The sequence below is a fragment of the Elephas maximus genome, chromosome 19 (assembly GCF_024166365.1).
Source record: "Elephas maximus indicus isolate mEleMax1 chromosome 19, mEleMax1 primary haplotype, whole genome shotgun sequence".
NCBI classification, from domain to species: Eukaryota; Metazoa; Chordata; class Mammalia; order Proboscidea; family Elephantidae; genus Elephas; species Elephas maximus.
Genome location: NC_064837.1, coordinates 24,474,104 through 24,495,041, shown reverse-complemented (window position 1 = coordinate 24,495,041; position 20,938 = coordinate 24,474,104). Strand labels below are relative to the sequence as shown.

Below are 20,938 nucleotides of genomic sequence, written 5' to 3'. Positions count from 1 at the left end.
TGCAACCTTCCTCAGTTCAACCTCCTGAGGAGATCAGACCTTCCTCAAGCCAGGAGGAATACCCAACTAAGCCTCCAAAACCCACTGAGGAGGTTAATCTTTCTCCAGTCCAACTGGAGGTCCCAGCTCAGCCTTCAGAGCCCCCAAATGAGGTTTTAACCCTACCCTCTTTGCATGATGGAGTGACAATTCAGCCTCCAGGTCATCCTCAAGCTCACCATTCAGTCTTGCCTAATGTATCAGTTAAACCTGTGGATGAGTATTATCCAACACAACGGGATGCCCCAGTTCAGCCTCCAGAGTCCCCTGAGGAAGTTGGACCCTTTTCAACCAAGGAGCAAATCCTAGCTCTGCCTCCAGATCCACCTAAGGAGATTGAACTTTCTTCAGTTCAGCAGGAGTACCCAGTTCAACTTCAAGATCCTCCTGACGGTTCTCAATCTTTACCAGTTGAGCAGGAGGACCTGCCACAGCCCCCAGAGCCTAATAAGAAGGGTGAAACTTCTGCAACACACCAGGAGGACCTAACTCAGCCTCCAGAGCTCCTTGAGGAGGTTGAACATTCACCCATTCGACTGGATGACCCAACACAGCTCCCAGTCCTGGTTAAAGAGGATGAGGCTTCTCCTACCCAGCAGGAAGACCCATCTCTACGTCCAGAGCCCCCTGAGGAGGTTGAACCTTCTCCGGTCCTGCAAGAGGACCTAGCTCAATCTCCAGAGTTCCCTACAGAGGTTGTAACTCAACCAGCAGGGGATCATGAGGTGACAGTTTCACCTCCAGGTCAAGGTGAAACTCAGCACCCACCTTTGGCCAAAGTCACAGTTAAATCTCTGTATCTGGAGCTTCCCATAATTACAGAAACCACTACAGAGGTTCAACCATCTCCAGACCAGCAGGAGGCCACAACTCAATCTCCAGAGGACCTTGTTGAGGTTGAACCTTCTCCAAGCCAGCTGGTGACCCCCACTCAAACTCTGGAGCATCCTACAGAGGACGTACCTTCTCCAGACCAGCAAGAGGTCTCATCACAGTCTCCAGAGTCCACTGAGGAGGATGAACCATCTCCGGCCCTGCAGGAGGCCCCACCTCAGCCTGCAGAATCTTCTACGGAGGTTGGACCTTCTCCAGTCCAGCAGGAAGACTCAATAGAGCCTGTAGATGTCACTGAAGAGGTCCAACTTCCTTCAGGCCAGCAGGAAGCCCCAACTCAATCTCCTGAGCAACCTGAGGAACTTGAACCTCCTTCAAACATACAGGAAAACCCAGCTGAGACTTCACAGCCCCCTACAGAGGTTGGAACTCAATATACAGGGCATCATGAGGTAACAGTTTCACCCACAGGTCAGAGTGAAGCTCAGCATCTAACGTTGCCCCATATCACAGGAAAACCTCTGAATCTGGAGCTTACTATATCTTCACAACCCCCTACAGAGACTGGACCTTTTTCAACCCAAGTAGAGGCTTCATCCCAGCCTCCAAAGCCCCCTGAAAAGGCTGAACCATCTTCAGTCCAGCAGAAACCCCCAGTTCAGCTTCCAGAGCCCTTTGAGGGGTTAGAACCTTTTTCACCCCAGCAGGAGGCACCAGCTCAGTCCCCTGAGCCCCCTGAGGTAGTACAATCATCTCTGTTCCAGCAAGTGGCCCCACCTCCACCTCCAGAGACTCCTACACAGGTGGAAACTTCCCCAAACCAGCAGGGGGCCCCGTTTCAGACTCCGGAGCCGCCCAAGGAGGTTGAACCCTCTCCATTCCAGCAGGAAGCCCCAGTTCAGTCTCCCGAGCCCCCTATGCCACCAGAACTTTCTCCATCCCAGCAGGAGGCCCCAGCTCTTAGTCCAGAGCCCCCTAAGGAAGTAGAATCCTCTCTGGTCCAGCAGGAGACTCCACCTCAGCCTCTACAGTCTACTACAGAGGTGGAAATTTCCCCAAACCAGCACGAGATCCCATTTAAGACTCCAGAGCCTCCCAAGGAGTTTGAACCCTCTCCAGCCCAGCAGGAGGCCCTGGCTCAGTCTCCCGAGCCTCCTACACAGGCTAAGCCTTCTCCATCCCAGCTGGAGGCCCCAGCTCTTACACCAGAGCCCACTAAGGAGGTAGAATCTTCTCAGGTCCAGCAGGAGACTCCGTCTCAGCCTCCACATTCTCCTACACAGGTGGAAACGTCCCCAAACCAGCAAGGAGTCCCATTTCAGAGTCCAGAGCCCCCTGAGAAGGTTGAACCTTCTCCAGCCCAGCAGGAGGCTCCAGCTCAGTCTCCTGAGCCTCCTATGCAAGTAGAACCTTCTCCAATCCAGCAAGAGGCCTCATCTCAACCTCCAGAGCCCTCTGAGGAAGTCGAACCTTCTGCAGCCCAGCAGGGGAACTCAACTCAATCTCTTGAGCCCCCTGTGCAGGTAGAACCTTCTCCAATCCAGCAAGAGGCCCCATCTCAGCCCCCAGAGCCCTCTGAGGAAGTCCAACCTTCTCCAGCCCAGCAGCAGGCTTCTGCTCCACCTCAAGAACCTCCTACAAGTGTACAACCATCTTCAGTACAGCAGGACGTCCCAGCTACACCTGCAGAAGTACCTAAGGATGTAGGGTCTTCTCCAGTACAGGAAGAGGCCCCAGCTCTACCCCCAGAGCCCTTTGAGTATAGCCAACCATTTTCAATCCAGCATACAGCCTCTTCCCGACCTCCAGAACCCCCTAAAGAGGTTGAACCTTCTCCAAGCCAACAGGAAGCCCCAGCCTCAGCTCCAGAGCCTCCTAAGGAAGTGGAGCCTCCTCCATCCCTGCAGGAGGTTCCACCTCAGACATCTGAGCCTTCTAAGGAGGCTGAACCTTCTCCAACTCAGCAGAAGGCCCCAGTTCATCCTTTGGAACCCCCTAAGGAGGTAGAACATTCTCCAGTCCCACAGGGAGCTCCAGCACACTCTTCAGAGACTCCTAAGGTGGAGGACTCTTCGACAACCCAACAGGTGACCCCAGCTCAACCTCTGGAGCCTCCTAAGGAGGGTGCAGCTCAACTTCCAGTGCTTCATGAAGTGACAGTTTCCCCAACAGGTCAATATCAAGCTCAGCATTTAAACTTACCCAAGATTACAGCTCAGCCGTTGGACCTGGAGCTTACCATAACTCCAGAACACACTATGGAGGTTGAACATTCTACAGCCCCACAGAGGACTACGACTTCTCCTCCAATTTGTCCTGAGGTGACCATTCCACATCCAGACCAGTTTCAGGCTCAGCATCCAAATCTGACTGAAAGTACAGTTCAGCCTTTGGACCTGGAGCTTATCGTAACACCAGGACCCACTATACAGGTTGAACATTCTACACCCCTGCAGAAGACTACAGCTCCTTCTCCAAAGTGCCCTGAGGTGACACTTCTACATCCGGACCGGGTACGGGCTCAGAAGGCACACCTGACTGAAGTCACAGTTCAACCACTGGACCTGGAAGTTACTATAACTCCAGAGCCCAATATGGAGGTTGAACCTTCTCCAATTAAACAGGAGATGCCAACTCACCCACCAGAGCCTCCTAAGGAGGTTGTGGCTCAACCTCTAGTGAATCATGAAGTGACAACTCCATCGTCAAGACAGGATCAAGCTCAGCATTCCAACTTGCCCAAAGTCACAGTTAAACCTGTAGACCTGGAGCTGACCATAACTCCAGAACCCACGATGGAGGTTGAATATTCTACAACCCTGCAGAAGACCACAGTTCCTCCTACAAAGCAAGTCACCATTCAAACTTTGGACTTGGAGCTTTCCATATCACCAGAACCCAATACTCCAACCAAGCAGGGGACTCCAACTCGGCCTCCAGAGCCTCCTAAGGGGGTTGTAACTCAACATCCAGAACATCATGAGGTGACAGTTTCACCTCCTGGTCAGGATCAAGCTCAGCATTCAAACTTACCCAACGTCACAGTTAAACCTCTGGACCTGGAGCTTACCATAACCCCAGAACCCACTATGGAGGCTGAATATTCTACAGTCCTGCAGAATAATACAACTTCTTCTCCAGAGCATCCTGAGGTGACATTACCACCTCCAGACCAGATTCAGGCTCAGCATCCAAACCTGACTGAAGTTACAGATCAAACTTTGGACTTGGAACTTACAGTAACTCCTGAATTCACTTCAAAGACTGAACATTCTACAGCCCTGCAGAAGGCCACACCTCTTCCAAAGCAAATCACGGTTCAGCCTTTGAATTTGGAGCCTACTGTATCTCCAGAGCCCATTCCAGAAGTCCAACATACTACAGCCCTGCAGGAGACCACACCTCCTCCAAAGCGAGTTACGGTTAAACCTTTGGATCTAGAACTTACTGTATCCCCAGAACCCACTGTGGAGGTCACACATTCTACAGCCCTGCAGAAGGCCACATCTCCTCCAAAGCGAGTTACAGTTAAACCTTTGGACCTAGAGCTTACTGTGTCCCCAGAACCCCCTGTGGAGGTCACACATTCTACAGCCCTGCAGAAGGCCACATCTCCTCCAAAGCGAGTTACAGTTAAACCTTTGGACCTAGAGCTTGCAGTAACTCAGCAGCCAGGGTCATCTGAGGCGGTTGTTTTTCCCCCAGCGACTCAGCAATTATTGGTGCCTTCTGCAAATTACACCCCTGAAAGGGTTCAGAAAGCTCTAACAGAGCAACAGGAACAGAAGGCCATCACACATCACCCCCTAGAAAGGACAGAAATGTCTCTAGATGAGCTACAGGAACAGAATGCTGTTATACATTACACCCCAAAAAGGGCACCAATGCCTTTCACTGTGCAGTGGGAACAGAACGCCACCAACGGAATGAGCATATGTGAGCTCTGTGTCTGCCAAGACGAAACGCTGTCCTGTACTGGCCTCCGCCCAGAGAAGAGGCTCCACAGAGTGCCTGTGCCAGAGCCCAACGAGTACAATGGCACCTTCACGGTCTTGTAAGCATTGCCTTCCTCATTTGTCCTCTGCACTCTGCTTAACATGACAGCCTTTTCCTTCAGGCCTTCCTGGGCCCCCTCATCTTCCCAAGCCATGTTGAACGACTTTGGTTTTGACCTTTTCTTTGTCAACTTTTCGTTATCCTCGTTCTTCTCCTTACTATTGTGCCCACTTCCCCAGGCTTTTGCTTGTGATTGCCCTTATTATTTTTCCTTACCAATTCTTCTTTAGCCCCATCATTTCATGCCTCAACCTCTGCTCTATTCCCAGTTTTGCTCCACCCTCTTTGTAGGATTGTGTTCCTTTTTCCATCCTTTTGGTAATGATACAACAAAGTGGTTAAAGAGAGAGCTCCTGGAGCCAAAATGCCTGGGTTTGAACCCAGCTCTGTGACTCAGTTTCCTGATCTGTAAAATTACTATCCCATAGGATTATTGTGAAATTTCAATAAGTTCACACATGCTAAGCATTTATATCAGCACCTAGCATATGTGAATGTTACCTATTATTATTTCCTTCAGGTCCAGACTTGATCTTTGTCCCTGGCTTTTCCATATATAGCACCTGTTATATGCCCAGTCCAGGGCTAGGCACTGTAGGAGCCACAGAATCTAAGACATTAGCTTGGGAAGATAACAACGATAGATAGGAGAAAAAGAGTATACGTGAAAAGGGAAGTGGTGCATAACTATGTACTAAAAGAGATGCAGACCACAGGTGCCATAATTCACCAGAATCCGTAACCACCTGCCTGTGGAGGACAGAGAAAGCTGCATGGGCAAGATAAAACTTTAGCTGAAAGAGTGACCGAAACCAAAACCTGCTGCCATTGAGTCAATTCCGACTCGTAGAGATCCTGTAGGACAAAGTAGAACTGCCCTATAGGATTTCCAAGGAGTGGCTGGTGGATTCGAACCTCTGACCTTTTGGTTAGCATGCAAGCTCTTAACGACTGCGCCACCAGGGCTCCAAAGAGTGACTAGGATTTGCTAAATAGAGAAAAATAGGGAATACAGCCTAGGGAAAGGTGTGGATGCAGGAATGGTCAGGACTTAATAGACCAGCCTGGCTGCAAAGAATTGGGTTAGGAAGCAATGCAAGATGAGATTGTGAAAAACCTTGACTATCAGCTATAGAAGTTTGGAAGTTACACTGTGAGATATGGAGAGCCATTGAAAGTTTTCAAGCAAGAGGGATAAATGATTAAAACAGGAAAATTATTTTAGAATCCATATGTAGGGCCGCCTGGAGAAGAAAGCTTGATTCAGGGAGACCAAATAGAAAGGTCTATGGGCTGAATGAGAGCAGTTGTGATAGGAATGGAAGGAGAATCCTGGGAGCACTTCAAAAAAAGGACAGGATTTGATGATGGACTAGAGAGTTGGGGAAGCAGTGTACAGGAAAGAGAAAAACTCAAATACGACTCCAAAGTTTCTGCCCTGCATGATTAGCAAACTGATGGTGGTAGAACACACAGATGGAGATCCACCAGTCAGGAAGGAGAGCCAATCTGGGGAAGATGAGTTCAGTTTCAGCCATCTTTTGTTGGTGAGCATAAAGCAATCAGGAAGTTTCTGGTGGAGTGGAAATGTCCACCAGGCAGATGGGCAGGCAACTTAACTGTTTTGACTTAATTTCAAATATCACCTATTTGACTTTATAAACTGAGTAGTTAAGCTGTTGCTGAGGGAAAAGGACAGAGTTAAAGGAAAGAGTCAAAGTTATTTACAGAGTTAGTGGTTGAAACCGCACCGCGGGAATTTAACAACTGATTTTAAATGCATGTCATTCGTGGATACATTTCCACAGTATAATAATTTTAAAAAGTGTCACAGAAGAATATGGCATAAAATGTGAAAGTCCCCTCCCCTTCCCCTTCCCACCCTCCTCCCTATCACCTGCAAAATAACCCTGTCACCACTGAGTATGCGCCCTTCCTTCCAGTCTCTTCCCTTTGCGTTTACATACATATACGTGTTTACATACATATTCCTGTTTTTTCTAACAAGGTAGGACTGTACTTCTTGCTCAGCAGTGATCCGCAGTTTTTCGTTAAGCAGTATGCCTGAGAGATCTTTCCACTCCAGTCCATTGGTCCTTCTAGTTTCTAATGGCCTTTATCCTTCCACCATCTGGAGAGGTTTCAACAGCAGGCCCTCCGCCCAAGCTGTGGCATTGCCGGGCACGCATTATCTGTGTACATATTTGCTGATAATGATAAAGGAGGAGAATTGGGCAGATAGGAAGTTCAGGTTCTGAGCAGTTGGCCTTATCATTTGTGCCACTGCCCCCCACAGTCTGTCTGAATTGAACCAATTTGGCAGCTGACAGCCATGGAAGTTAGAAAACTGGTGTTCTCTGCATCTGAATATTTCCAGTAAGGTTGCCATGATTCTTTAGAGTTATTCTGTTCATTCGTATTCCTACATATTCAAAAATATGAACTGTGTTTCTTCACAGAAATTTCCAAGGAAACTCCATTTCTTATATTGAGGAAAATATTTGGAAGGCATACCGTTGGACTGAGAAACTGTGAGTATATCTTCTCCAAATACAAATACAGAAAGCTAAGTGCATTATAAGATCCTTCTTGGTCCAGAATTTTGACGTCAATACCTCTGAGAAAAGATATTTTCCTCTCTCCATATCCGAAACTGACTTCCTTTGATTACCTCTGTGGTGATTTTTAAAATTAAAATTGGTGGATTCTCTTTAAAACAAGTAAGATGCAATTTAAATTTATCTTTCATTTGATAAATAATATGTGATACTATTCTCAGTGTATAAAACTGAATTAACAGGTATCATGAAAACCCTCCTTGTTCGCTAACCCCCTACCCCTGAGTGACCATTTCTCTGAGTTCTGTGTACATCTTTCTGGATCATATGCCACGCATTTGCCTACAGCCATATTGACATAAAGCAGAATAGGTTTATTGTGTGTATGTTTTCTTTTCGTCTTTTTCTTTTTATAGACTTTTTTTTTTTTTTTTAAGGGCTAGGATGTTTATTGGAGCATTCTTGAGAGAGGGGTTCATTTTGGTTTTTTTGAGAGTACAAAGAAACTTTATCTTATATGTATAAAAATACAATCTGAGGACTTCACAGTCCTGTGGATGGAATCCCATGGATGAAGTCGGGAAGCCCTATAGCTTTTCCGGTCACTGAGATAAAAAAATTTCTCTGATCACTTTCAGTCCCAAGAACAGTGCTAGTTCCAGTCCAGTGTCTCAGTCACCTAAGTCTATACTCTCAAAGAATTGAAAACTTCTCCCTTCCCCCAGCCTGAGCCTTTCTTTAAACCTAGACACTTACAATGTGAAGAGGGGTCCTGGCTGGCTTCTTCTCTGTTTCCTTGCCCTATATCTCTCATTCTCCATCCCTCCATTCAGCTGGCTGCCTCTGGCTTCTTAGAAGTTGTTGAGGAGAGTGGTGGAGAGGAAGGGGCTGATGTCCTCTGGTAGTGGTGCCCTCTGGGTGTTGCATCTCCCATGAGGGATTCCTTACTTCCTGGGTTTCTCAAAAATAGCACAACTGGAGTTGTCTAGCTGTCACTCCCTTGCCCTGGTGGTGCTTCTTCTCCAGCTGGCTTCTCATGAAGACCTCTCACCTTCCACATACAATTGTATGATGCCAGCTTCTTTCTGCTGAGGCTGTCCTTACTTCCAGGAGGAACCAATAACAACGGCGCCCTTTTTAAAGGTCCATCGGTGGAGTCCATTTCTGGCCCATAGAACACGAGGAGATTTGTCAACATTTTTATAAAATTATTATATCATATCATATGCTCTAAGTATATGTTAATTGTATAACTCATTCAGCTTGTAGAAAATGGCATATAATCTAATCAGCAAAGCTAGTCCTCACTGTCAAACACATCAGCCAAATGAGATTTGCTTTCTTTTAGGAAAAAGTGCAATTTCATTTTTTTTAAAACAGACTTTTTTCTTTTTGGAGCAGTTTTAGGTTTACAGAAAAATGGCACAGAAAGTACAGCATTCCCAAACAGCCGCTACCCCCTGCTCATTGTTTCTCCTACTAACACCTTGTATGCCTGTGATACTCTTGTTACAATTGAGGAATCCCTACTGATGCATCACTATTAACTAAAGTCCACATTTTACATTAAGGTTCACTCTTCCTGTTGTGCAGTCTTGTAGTTTTCACAAATGCCTAATGCCCTCTGTGCATCATTATAGTATCACACAGAATAGTTTCATTGCCCTAAAAATGCCCTGTGGTCCACCTGTTCATCCTCTCACCCTCCCCCTGAACCTCGGAACCATGGATCTTTTTATTATCTCTCTAGTTTTTCTTTTCTAGAACATCATAAAGTTGAAATCGTACAGCATATAGCTTTTTCAGACTGGCTGCTTCCTTCACCTAGCAGTGTGCAGTTAAGTTTCCTCCATGTCTTTTCATAGCTTGCTAGCTCATTTCATCACTGAATAATACCCCATTGTAAGGAAGCACCACAATTTGTTTATTAATTCATCTATTGGAGGACATCTTGGTTGCTTTCAAGTTTTAGCAATGATTAATAAAGCTGCTAGAAACATTCTTGTTCAGTTTTTTATGTAGACATAAGCTTTTCAATTTATTTGGGTAAATACCCAGCAGCATGTTAGCTGGGTTGTATGATAAGCTCATGTTTAGCTTCATCAGAACCTGCAGGCTGTCTTCCAAAGGGGACATATCATTTTGCACTCCCACCAGCAATGACTGAGAGTTCCTGTTGCTCCATATGCTGGCCAGCATTTGGTGTTATCAGTGTTTTGGATTTTAGCTATTCTAATACGTGCGTAGTGGTATCTGATTGTTTTAATTTGCAATTCCTTGATGATATATGATGATGAGCTTCGGCCAGCTGTATAACCTCTTTGCTGAGGTATCTGTTCAGATCTTATGGTGGATTGTTTGTTTTCTTATTGTTGAGTGTTAAGAGTTCTTTGTATGTTTTGGATACAAGTCCTTTATCAGATATGTGTTTTGCAAATACTTTCTTCCAGTCTGTGGCTTGACTTTTCACTCTCCTAGAGTGTCTTTTCAGAAGCAAAGCTAGATAACTGGGAGCTCCTAAAAATCAAACACCTATGCTCATCTAAAGACTTTACCAAAAGAGTAAAAAGATTACCTACAGACCGGGAAAAAGTTTTTAGCTATGATGTTTCCGATCAGTGTCTGATCTCTAAAATCTACATGATACTGCAAAAACTCAACTACAAAAAGACAAGTAACCCAATTAAAAAATGGGCAAAGGATATAAACAGGCACTTCACTAAAGCAGACATTCAGGTAGCTAACAGATACATGAGGAAATGCTCATGATCATTAGGCATTAGAGAAATCCAAATCAAAACTACAATGAGATTCCATCTCACTCCACCGAGGCTGGTATTAATCCAAAAAACCCAAAATGATAAATGTTAGAGAGGTTGTGGAGAGAGTGGAACACTTATACACTGCTGGTGAGAATGTAAAATAGAACAACCAGTTTGGAAATTGTTTTGGCGCTTCCTTAAAAAGCTAGAAATACAACTGCCATACGTTCCAGCAGTTGCGCTCCCTGGAATATATTCTAGAGAAATAAGAGCCTTTACAGAGCCAGATACATGCACAGCCATGTTCATTGCAGCACTGTTTCCAATAGCAAAAAGATGGAAGCAACCAAGGTGCCCATCAATGGATGAATGGATAAATAAATTATGTATATTCACACAATGGAATACAACAAATTGATAAAGAACAATGATGAATCCGTGAAATGTTTCATAACATGGAGGAATCTGGAAGGCATTATGCTGAGTGAAATGAGTCAGTTACAAAAGGACAAATATTGTAAAAATAGGAGACCACTATTTTAAAACTCAAAAAATAGTTAAAAGAAAGAAGAAAATATTCTTTGATGGCTACGAGGGTAGAGAGGGAGGAAGGAAGAGGGGTTTTCACGAATTAGATAGTAGATAAGAACTATTTTAGATGAAGGAAAAGACAACACACAATACAGGACAGGTCAGCACAACTGGACTAAAACAAAAGCAACGAAGTTTCCTGAATAAACTGAATGCTTCGAAGGCCAGCATAGTAGAGGTGGGTGTTTGGGGACTATGGTTTCAGGGGACATCTAAACCAATTGGCATAACAAAACCTATCAAGAAAACATTCTGAATCCCACTTTGGAAAGTGGCATCTGGGGTCTGAAACACTAGCAAGCGGCCATCTAAGATGCATCATTTGGTCTTAACCGACCTGGAGCAAAGGGGAATGAAGAACACCAAAGACACAAGGTAATTATGAGCCCAAGAGACGGAGAGGACCAAATAAACCAGAGACTACATGAGCCTGAGACCAGAAGAACTAGATGGTGCCTGGCTACAACCGATGACCCCCTCAATGGGGAACACGTGGGGAAAAAAAAAAAAAAAGTGGGATGCAGACCTCAAATTCTCCAAAAAAGACCAGACTTAATGGTCTGACTGAGACTAGAAGGACCCCCGAGATCATGGTCCCCAGGCCTTCTGTTAGCCCAAGACAGGAACCATCCCCAAATTCAACTCTTCAGACAGGGATTGGACTGCACTATGGGACAGAAAATGATACTGCTGAGGAGTGAGCTTCTTGGATCAAGTAGACACATGAGGCTATGTGGGCAGGTCCTGCCTGGAGGGGAGATGAGAAGGCGGAGGGGGTCAGAAGCTGGCCAAATGGACACGATAATAGTGAATAGGGGGAAGGAATGTGCTGCCTCATTAGGGAGAGAGCAACTAGGAGTAAACAGCAAGTTGTTTATACATTTTTGTATGAGAACCTGACTTGATTTGTAAACTTTCACTTCAAGCGCAATAAAAATTTTTTTAAAAATGTCTTTTGTAGAGCGGAAGTTTTTAATTTTAATGAAGTCCAACTTGTCAATTGTTTCTTTTATCAATCATACTTTTGATGCTGTATCTAAAAAGCTATCTCCAAACCCAAATCACCTAGACTTTTTCCTGTGTTATCTTCTACAATTTGTAACGTTTTGCATCTTATATTTAGGCCTGTGATTCATTTTGAGTTAATTTTTGGGAGAGTTGTAGGCTGTGTCATATTCATGCTTTTGCATGTGGATGTTCAGCTGTCCCAGTACCATTTGTTAAAAAGACTATCCTTTCACTGTTGAGTTGCCTTTGCCCTTTTGTCGAAGATCAGTTGACTAAATTTGCGTGGGTCAATTTATGGACCCTATTCTGTTTCACTGATCTGTTTTCCTATTCTTCATTAATACCACACTGTCTTGATCACTATAACTTTAGAGTAACTCTTGAAGTAGGATAATGCCAGTCCTCCAATTCTATTTCTCATTATTTGTTGGCCATTTCTTGGTCTCCTGCCTTGGTAAATCAGTTTGACAATATCCACAAAATAGCTTGCTGAGATTTTGACTGGTATTGCATTGAATCTGTAGATGAAGTTGAGAAGAATTGCAATCTTAATAACACTAAGTCTTCCTATCCGTAAATGCCCTGGTGGCACAAAGGTTAAGAGCTCAGCTGCTAACCAAAAGGTCAGCGGTTCAAATCCATGAGCTGCTCCTTGGGAACCCTATGGGGCAGTTCTACTCTGTCCTATAGAGTTGCTGTGAGTAGGAATCAACTCGACAACAATGGGTTGGGTTTGGCTTTGTTGTCCATGAGTGTGGAATATTTCTCCATTTATTTCAAACTTGCATTTCTTTCACCAGAGCCTTGTAGTTGTCCTCGTATAGATCTTGTATAAATTTTGTTAGATTTGTACCCAAGCATGTCATTTCTTTTAGTGTTAATGTAAATGGTATGCTTTTACTTTAAAATTCCAGTTCTTTATTGCTGGTATATAGGGAAATAATTGACTTTTGTATATTAACTTTGTACCCTGCAACCCTGCTATAATCACTTATTAGTTCCAAGTATTTTTTTTTTTCAATTCTTTGGGATTTCCTAGATAGACAATCATATCATCTGTGGACGAAGACAGTTTTATTTCTTCCTTCTCAATCTGTATACCTTTTATTTCCTTTTCTTTACATTAGCTAGAACTTACAATACAATGTTGATAGGAGTGGTGAGAGGGGACATCCTTGTCTTGTTCCTGATTTTAGGAGTAAGCATCTCGTTTCTCCCCACTAAGTATTATGTTAGCTGTAGGGTTTTTGTAGATGTTCTTTATTCAGTTTAAAAGTTCTCTTCTATTGGTAGTTTGCTGAGAGTCTTCATCATGGATGGGTGCTGGATCTTGTCAAATGATTTTTTTGCATCTATTAATATGATCATATGATTTTTCTTTAGCCTGTTGATATGATGAGTTATATTAATCAATTTCCAAATGTTGAACCGACCTTGCATACCTAGGATAAACCCCACTAGGTCATGGTGTATAGTTCTTTTTCTACATTGTTGGATTCAATTTGCTAATATTTTGCTGAGGATCTTTGCATCTATGTTCATGAGAGATATTGGTGTGTAATTTTCCTTCCTAGTAATGTCTTTGGTTTTGGTATTAGGGCAATACTGGCCTCATAGAATGAGTTAAGAAGTGTTGCTTCCTCTTCTATTTTTTGGAAGAGTTTTAGAAGGATTGGTGTTAATTATTCTTTAAATATTTATAGAATTCACCAATGAAACCATCTGGGCCTGGTGCTTTCTATTTTGGAAGGTTATTAGTTGTTGATTAATTTTCTTTAATGGATATAGGACTGCTCAGACTGTCTATTTCTCCTTGTATGAGTGTTGGTAGCTTGTGTCTTTCGAGAGACTGCTTCATTTCACCTAAGTTGTCAAATTTATGGGCATAGAGTTGTTCACAGTATTCCTTTATGATTCTTTTAATGTCCATAGGGAGTTCTGAGGGCACAGTAGTGAAGAGCTCAGCTGCTAACTAAAAGGTCAGCAGTTCAAATCCACCAGCCACTCCTCGAAAACACTATGGGGCAGTTCTGCTCTGTCTTGTGGAGTTACTGTGAGTTGGAATCGACTCAACAGCAATAGGTTTGTTTTGTTTTTGGTTTAATGTTCGTGGAATCTGTTGTGATGGCCCCTCTTTCATTTCTAATATTAATAATTTGTGTCTTCTTTCTTTTTTTCCTGGTTAGTCTGCCTAGAGGCTTATCAATTTTGCTGATCTTTTCAAAGAACCAGCTTACAGTTTCATTGATTTTCCCTATTCTTGTTTCTATTTCATTGGTTTCTGCTCTGATTTTTATTATTTATTTTCTTCTGCTTACTTTGGATTTTTTTTTTCTTTTCTAATGTATGCATTCAATGCTATACATTTTCCTCTAAGCACTGCTGTCTTAGTTATCTAGGGCTCCTATAACAGAAGTACCATACCTGAATGGCTTTAACAAATGCAAATTTACTCTGTCACAGTCTAGGAGGCTAGAAGTCTGAAGTCAGGGCACAGCTCCCAGGGAATGCTTTGTCTGTCTGTTGGTTCTGGGAGAAGGTCCTTGCTGAGGAGCTTCTCAGCACAGGGACCCTGGGGCCAAAGGATGTGCTCTGCTCCTGGTGTTTCTTTCTTGGTGGCATTCTTGGAGACATGAGGTCTCCTGTCTTTCTGTTTACTTCTCTCTTTTATATCTCAAAAGATATTGACTCAATATACAACCTAATCCTGTAGATTGCATCCTGCCTCATTAACATAACTGCCTGTAACCCTGCCTCATTCACATTGTAGACGTTACGATTTACAACACATAGGTAATCACATCAGATCACAAAATGGAGGACAACCACACAACACTGGGAATCATGGCCTAGCCAAGTTGACACGCGTTTTGCGGGAACACAATTCAATCTAAAACAACTACGTTCACTGCATCTCACAATTTTTAGAAAATTTTATTTATTTTTGTTGTTGTTGATAATATACACAGCAAAACATACACCAATTCAACAGTTTATACATGCTCCATTTAGTGACAGTGATTACATTTTGAGTTCTACAACCATTCTCACCCTCCTTTTCTGAGTTGTTCCTCCCTCATTAACATAACTTCACTGCCCCTTAATGTTCCTATCTAATCTTTCAAGTTGCTGTTCTCAAATTGATCCCATATAGATAGTGCTTAAAAGAGCAGAATGCTCAAAGCATACATTTTTTATTAGTTAAGCTAAACTATTGTTTTGTTTTAAGGAGACTTCAGGGACATTTCTGACTTAAGGTTTAAAGATTATCTCAGAGTAATATTTTCAGGGGTTCATCCAAACTTCATGGCTCCAGGAAGTCTGGAATCCATAACAATTTGAAATTCTTTTCTGCATTTTCTCCCTTTTGATCAGGATTCTTCTATGGAATCTTTGATCAAAATGTTCAGTAATGTTAGCCAAGCACCATTTAATTCCAGTCGTTTGGCAATGGAGGCAGTTTTTATGGAGGCAATTAGCCACACATTCCATTTCCTCCTTCTTTTCCCGACACTCCTTCTTCTTCTGTTGCTCCAGGTAAATAGGGTCCAATTGCTGTGCCTTGGATGGCTGCTTGCAAGCTTTTAAGACACCAGGCTCTACACAATGAACTAGGAGGTAGAACAGAAGCACTAAACATGTTATTAGGCCAATTAGCTGGAATGTCCTATGAAACCATGATCCTAAGCCACCAAATCCCATGAGGTTTTTGGCTGTGCATAAGCAGCCTCAGTAGCTACTCTTTGTTCGTTTGTTTGTTTGTTTTTTAATCATTGTAAATATATCTATTACACAACTTTTGTCACTTCAACTTTTTCCAGGTGCTCAACTTCTTGACACCAATTACAGTAATTGACTGTGGAAAAAGCTACCCTTAATCAATGGGATATTTCCATCACCATTAACTTCCCTTTTCCCCATCCCTCCCAGTCCTGTTGTTGTTGTTAGGTGTCGTCAAGTCAGTTCGGACTCATAGTGACCCTCTGTACAACAGACGAAACACTGCTCATTCCTGTACCATCCTCACAATCATTGTTAAGCTTGAGCCTATTGTTGTAGCCACTGTGTCAATCCATCTCATTGAGGATCTTCCCCTTTTTCACTGACCCTGTACTTTACCAAACATGATGTCCTTCTCCAGGGACTGATAACTTGTCCTGATAACATGTCCAAAGTATGTGAGATGCAGTCTCGCTATCCTTGCTTCTAAGGAGCATTCTGGTTGTACTTCTTCCAAGATAGATTTGTTCCTTCTTCTGGCACTCCATCATATACTCTGTATTCTTTGACAGCACCACAATTCAAAGGCATCAATTCTTCTCTAGTCTTCCTTAATCGTCCAGCTTTCATATACACATGAGGCGATTGAAAATACCATGGCTTGGGTCAGGTTCACCTTAGTCTTCAAGGGGACATCTTTGCTTTTTAACGCTTTAAAGAGCTCTTTTGCAGCAGATTTGCCTAATGCAACGCGTCTTTTGATTTTTTGACTTCTGCTTCCATGGATGTTGATTGTGGATCCAAGTAAAACGAAATCCTTGGCAACTTCAACCTTTTTCCATTGATCATGGTGTTGCTTATTGGTGTAGTCGTGAGCATTTTTGTTCTCTATATGTCGAGGTGTAATCCATACTGAAGGTTATGGTCTTTGATCTTCATCAGTAAGTGCTTCAAGTCCTCTTCACTTTCAGCAAGCAAGATTTTTTCATCTGTATAACACAGGTTGTGAATGAGTCTTCTTCCAGTCCTGATGCCACATTCTTCTTCATATACTGCAGCTCCTGGGACTATTGTGCTCAGTATATAGACTGAATAGTTATGGTGAAGGATTACAACCCTGACGTACACCTCTCCTGATTTTAAATCACACTTTTTTTTTTTAATGTCTAGCGTTTTTTTTAATGCTGTCTGCTTACATTACTCATCTCACATGTCATCCACTTTTTCCACTAGAGCCATTAGCATATTAATCATAACCACCAAAAACCAAACCTAGTGCCATCGAGTCGATTCCGACTCATAGCGACCCTATAGGACAGAGTAGAACTGCTCCATAGAGTTTCCAAGGAGGACCTGGCATATTTGAACTGCTGACCTCTTGGTTAGCAGTCGTAGCACTTAACCACTATGTCACCAGGGTTTCCATATTAATCATAGTTATTTTAAATCTCCGGGTTGATAAGCCCAAATATCAGCTATATCTGAATGTGGCTCTGATGCTTGTCCTGCTTCTTCAGACTGTGTTTTTTGCTTTTTAGCATACCTTGTAATTTTTGCTGAAAACTAGATATGACATATCAGGTAAAAGGAATGGAGATTCTTTGAGCTGCAATTTCCTGTAAAACCCTGTTGATGTTCATGTGGTGGTAAGGTGTGAGGGAAGAGAAAGTGTTCTCTAATTTTATGATTAGGTCTCAGTTTCTTAGTGAGCCAGTGCCCCTGGGTTGTGACCTTCACAAGTGCTTCTCAGCTTTTTTCCTTCAGCCTTCAGATGAACCAAGAGGGCTAGAGGGGGCTACAGTTGGGTATTTTCCTTTTCCCATTTCAAAGGCTAGAAGGAAACTGGAGTTGCTAATCCCTTTCTCCCACATGGAAAAGGCTAGAGGGAGTTGGAGTTGAGTATTTCCCTTCATCTATTTTGATTAACCAGTACCAGTTGTCCTGAAGTCACTTCTGACTCATGGTGATTCCGTGTGTGTCGGGGTAGAGCTGTGCTCCGCAAGTTGTTTTCCAGTGGCCGATTCTACGTTTTGAAGTAGATCACCATGCCTTTCTTTTATGATGCCTCTGGGTGGACTAGAACCTCCAACATTTTAGTTAGTTTTAAGCTTTTACACCACCCAGGGACTCCCCACTTTGGTTAGGCTCTGATAGAACCCACATTGATTAGTCTGTGGTAAAGTAATAGCCCTTGAAGGCAGGTTGTTGTTAAGGAGACCAGAGCCGTATTTCATCATGGCAGCTTTTCCCCTCTTTTTTTGGAATCATGAGGGGATTTTCCTGAGATTCACAGTGAGAACCTGGTAGGGCTTCTGGAATTAAAACTCCCTAAAAACGTGCCCCCCTCTCTCCCTAAGGCTGGGCCTCCAGGAGTTGTCTATCTTTCAAGTTTGTCTACACGAGTCTCCAGCAATTAGTCAATTACTCTTGAACTATTTCTACCTGATGCTGGGTTCAGCAGAAACTAGGACCCAGCATCGGGTAGAAAGTGATTCTCTGTATCAGCCTGTCTTTCTCTCCAGTTCTCTCTGCTGATCTAAGAAACTTATAAGAGCTCAGCAGTCACATGTGGCTAGTGGCTCCCTTATTGGACTTCCAGCAGTAAGGCATTAAAATGAACCAACCTCAGCTACATGCAACAACATAATGAATTTTACAACATAGCGCTGAGTGAAAGAAACAAAATAGAAATATGTGTAATATGATTCCATTTCAAGTTCAAGAAGAAGTAAAATGAAACCATGTGGTTTGTGGTTGACATATATCAGGTAGGACTGTATTTCAAAAGCAAGGAAATTATTATCATCAAAGTCAGGATAGTGGTTACCTATAGGGGTCAGAGGGAGGGTTGTGATTGGAAAAGAGCACACTGGGGGCTTCTGAGATGCTGACAGTGTTCTCTCCTGACATGAATGGTGTTATATGGTGTTTGCTTTATAATCATTAAACTGAACATTTATGTTTTATGTACTTTATGCACATTTCAGTTCTCAAAAAAATGAATGGGAAAGGGTCAAATGGCTTCACTTGCAGCCCTGACATAGCTCCATGTGGGGCTTTCATAACGAGGTTTCGGAAGAGAGACTGGGAAATGGCAGTTCTGCCAATCTTGGTGCCACCCAGAATTGAATTCTAACAGGGACTTTGTGATCTAGAGAGGAAGCATTAAGTTTATGACTTGGTGTGTGGGGTGGGTGTACAGGAGGGAGAAGCAGGGAGGTGGACACAAAGAGGATAGCAGAAGAAAGGTTTGAATGAAAACAAAAGAGGTCACATCCCTAAATTAAATAGAAATTAGAGTATTCAGGTGGACCATTACCTGGTTCCTCCCACATAGAATAGTCCTAGGTAGCAAATAGTTGTAGTTAATTTGCATTAGATCCACAAATAACCTTTTCATTTTCCAGAATTCTCAGTGAAAATTCTTTGACCGAATTACGTAAGGATTCATTTGAAGGCCTGCTATCCCTCCAGCATTTGTAAGTTAGTCAGTTAATCATATTTACTTCTCAGTTTTTAGTTATATATAAAAATGTAGATATTATCTTCTCCAAGCTCCTTATATATAAAATGAATAAGGAGCTTGGAGAAGATAATATCTACATTTTTCTTCCAGCAATATAATTCTGCAATTCTGTAAGTCTGTGGGGTCCCAGCCCATCTCTGGCATTAAATATCTCCTGTCCATTTCCAATTTTTAATCATAGAGACAAAAGACAGATAAAAAAAAGTCTTCAGTTACAGAGGAAAAGTGGCAATAAGGTCTGAGTAATTATAGACACCCATATGAACTTTCTTTTATAAGCATCCATATACTATCTGTTTATATTTAGTCTGTAGCCTGTGGTCTGTTTTTATAGAGCCCATAAGCTAAGAATGATTTTTTGCATTTTTAAAGAATTTGAAGAAAAAAAAAAAACTATGAGACAGAGGTTGTCTGTTGCCAGCAAAGCCTAAAATATTTATTATCTGGCCTTTCAGAAAACATTCGAAAAAGTTGGTTTAATAGAACAAGAGGAATTAAGATTAACCTCTGTTTGTTGCCTAAAGGACAAGAAAATATAGAATACCTACATTAATTTGAAGACTGTTAACCCAAAATATTTTGATAATTGAATTGTTACCATTTAAATATTAAATATGTAACTAAACAGTTGAATTATATAAACAACACTATAAATGACATAGTTAGCTACAAAGGACTGCTGTTAAGGATTTCAAGGTAGGAATTATTCTACCATATTACAAATAAATGTTTCAAATGATGGTTAATTAGTACCCTAAGTAAACATATCAAATGCCCCTAACCGTTTACTAAATACAAAATAAAAAAATCTCTCCAGCCCTTCTGCCAAGGAGGGAATAATTGCATGGTATTTATATCTGTTTAGAGATAGCGAGATACTATGTCCTTTGCTATAAAAGCTTGATTTTTATCCTTTGTCCATGAAGCCTAGAGTTGTTTGTGTCATGAATCCTTATTAAGCTATTTTGATGATGCTCTTTAGCAAATGGGTTCTTCTTACAAGTTCAGAAGGCTTAAGAGAATTGGGGATAAAAAGCCTGACATGATACTAAAAGTAGTCCTTTAAATTATCAAACCTTTAGGCCTTAGTGGGACCACCAGTTTTGCATTGGTCTTCTTGGGCACCTCTGGCATCTGGGCTCCCAAGCCTTATAAACACAATTTGGAGAAAAACAAATGAGTTAACTGCTCAATGGAGCAAGCCCTTCCTTACTTCTACTTTGAAATACTTTGTAAGCTAGTTACTTCCTGTTAGTGTATGTATTCTCATCCATTAAAAAACTGTGAATCAGTATAAAAGTTAAAAACATATGTCAAGCACTGTGCCTAGGGTTGGTGGTACAAAGATGTGCAAGACAGCGTTCCTAACCTTCTAGAAACTCTTGATGTGGCAGGGGAAGCAAAGGCATAAACTCGAACCATAACACAATAGGCTCTAAGTAGAGGGTTAGTGCTGCAGAGGCACAGAAGAGCCATGAACTAATAAAAGTAAACTTCTTTCTAAATAGTCATTTTCCTTTGTCACTCCTTAGCTACTCCGTAAAAAATAGCTATTGGTAAATAATTGAGTTTGCTTTATGTCCATCTATCAGTTTTAACATCGTAGGCAATACAGATAAGCAAGACCTAGTCCATGCTTTCAAGGAGAAAATGGATTACAAAGATAACTATGTTAAAAAAAAGAAATAGATGTGGGCACTGAGAGGCATAAATTATTTCCGGAGCACAGAGGAGGGAGCGAAGACTTCCAATTGGATCAGGGAAGATGTTTCTAGAGAAATGCCATTTGAACAGGACCTTGAAGGCCATTGGGTATCATCAGACAGACATGTTGGGCAGATTAT

General features: G+C 42.4%; 1 protein-coding gene across 1 annotated transcript in view; it reads left to right on the top strand.

The window, feature by feature from the left end:
- Window positions 1-20,938, top strand: part of LOC126063114 (leucine-rich repeat-containing protein 37A2-like) — a 309,607-nt gene that overhangs the window by 136,085 nt on the left and 152,584 nt on the right. Inside the window, exons 7-8 of the mRNA XM_049861289.1 lie at window positions 7,389-7,460; window positions 18,976-19,047. Coding sequence (XP_049717246.1) covers window positions 7,389-7,460; window positions 18,976-19,047 — 144 coding nt within the window. The remainder of the gene's footprint in view (window positions 1-7,388; window positions 7,461-18,975; window positions 19,048-20,938) is intronic.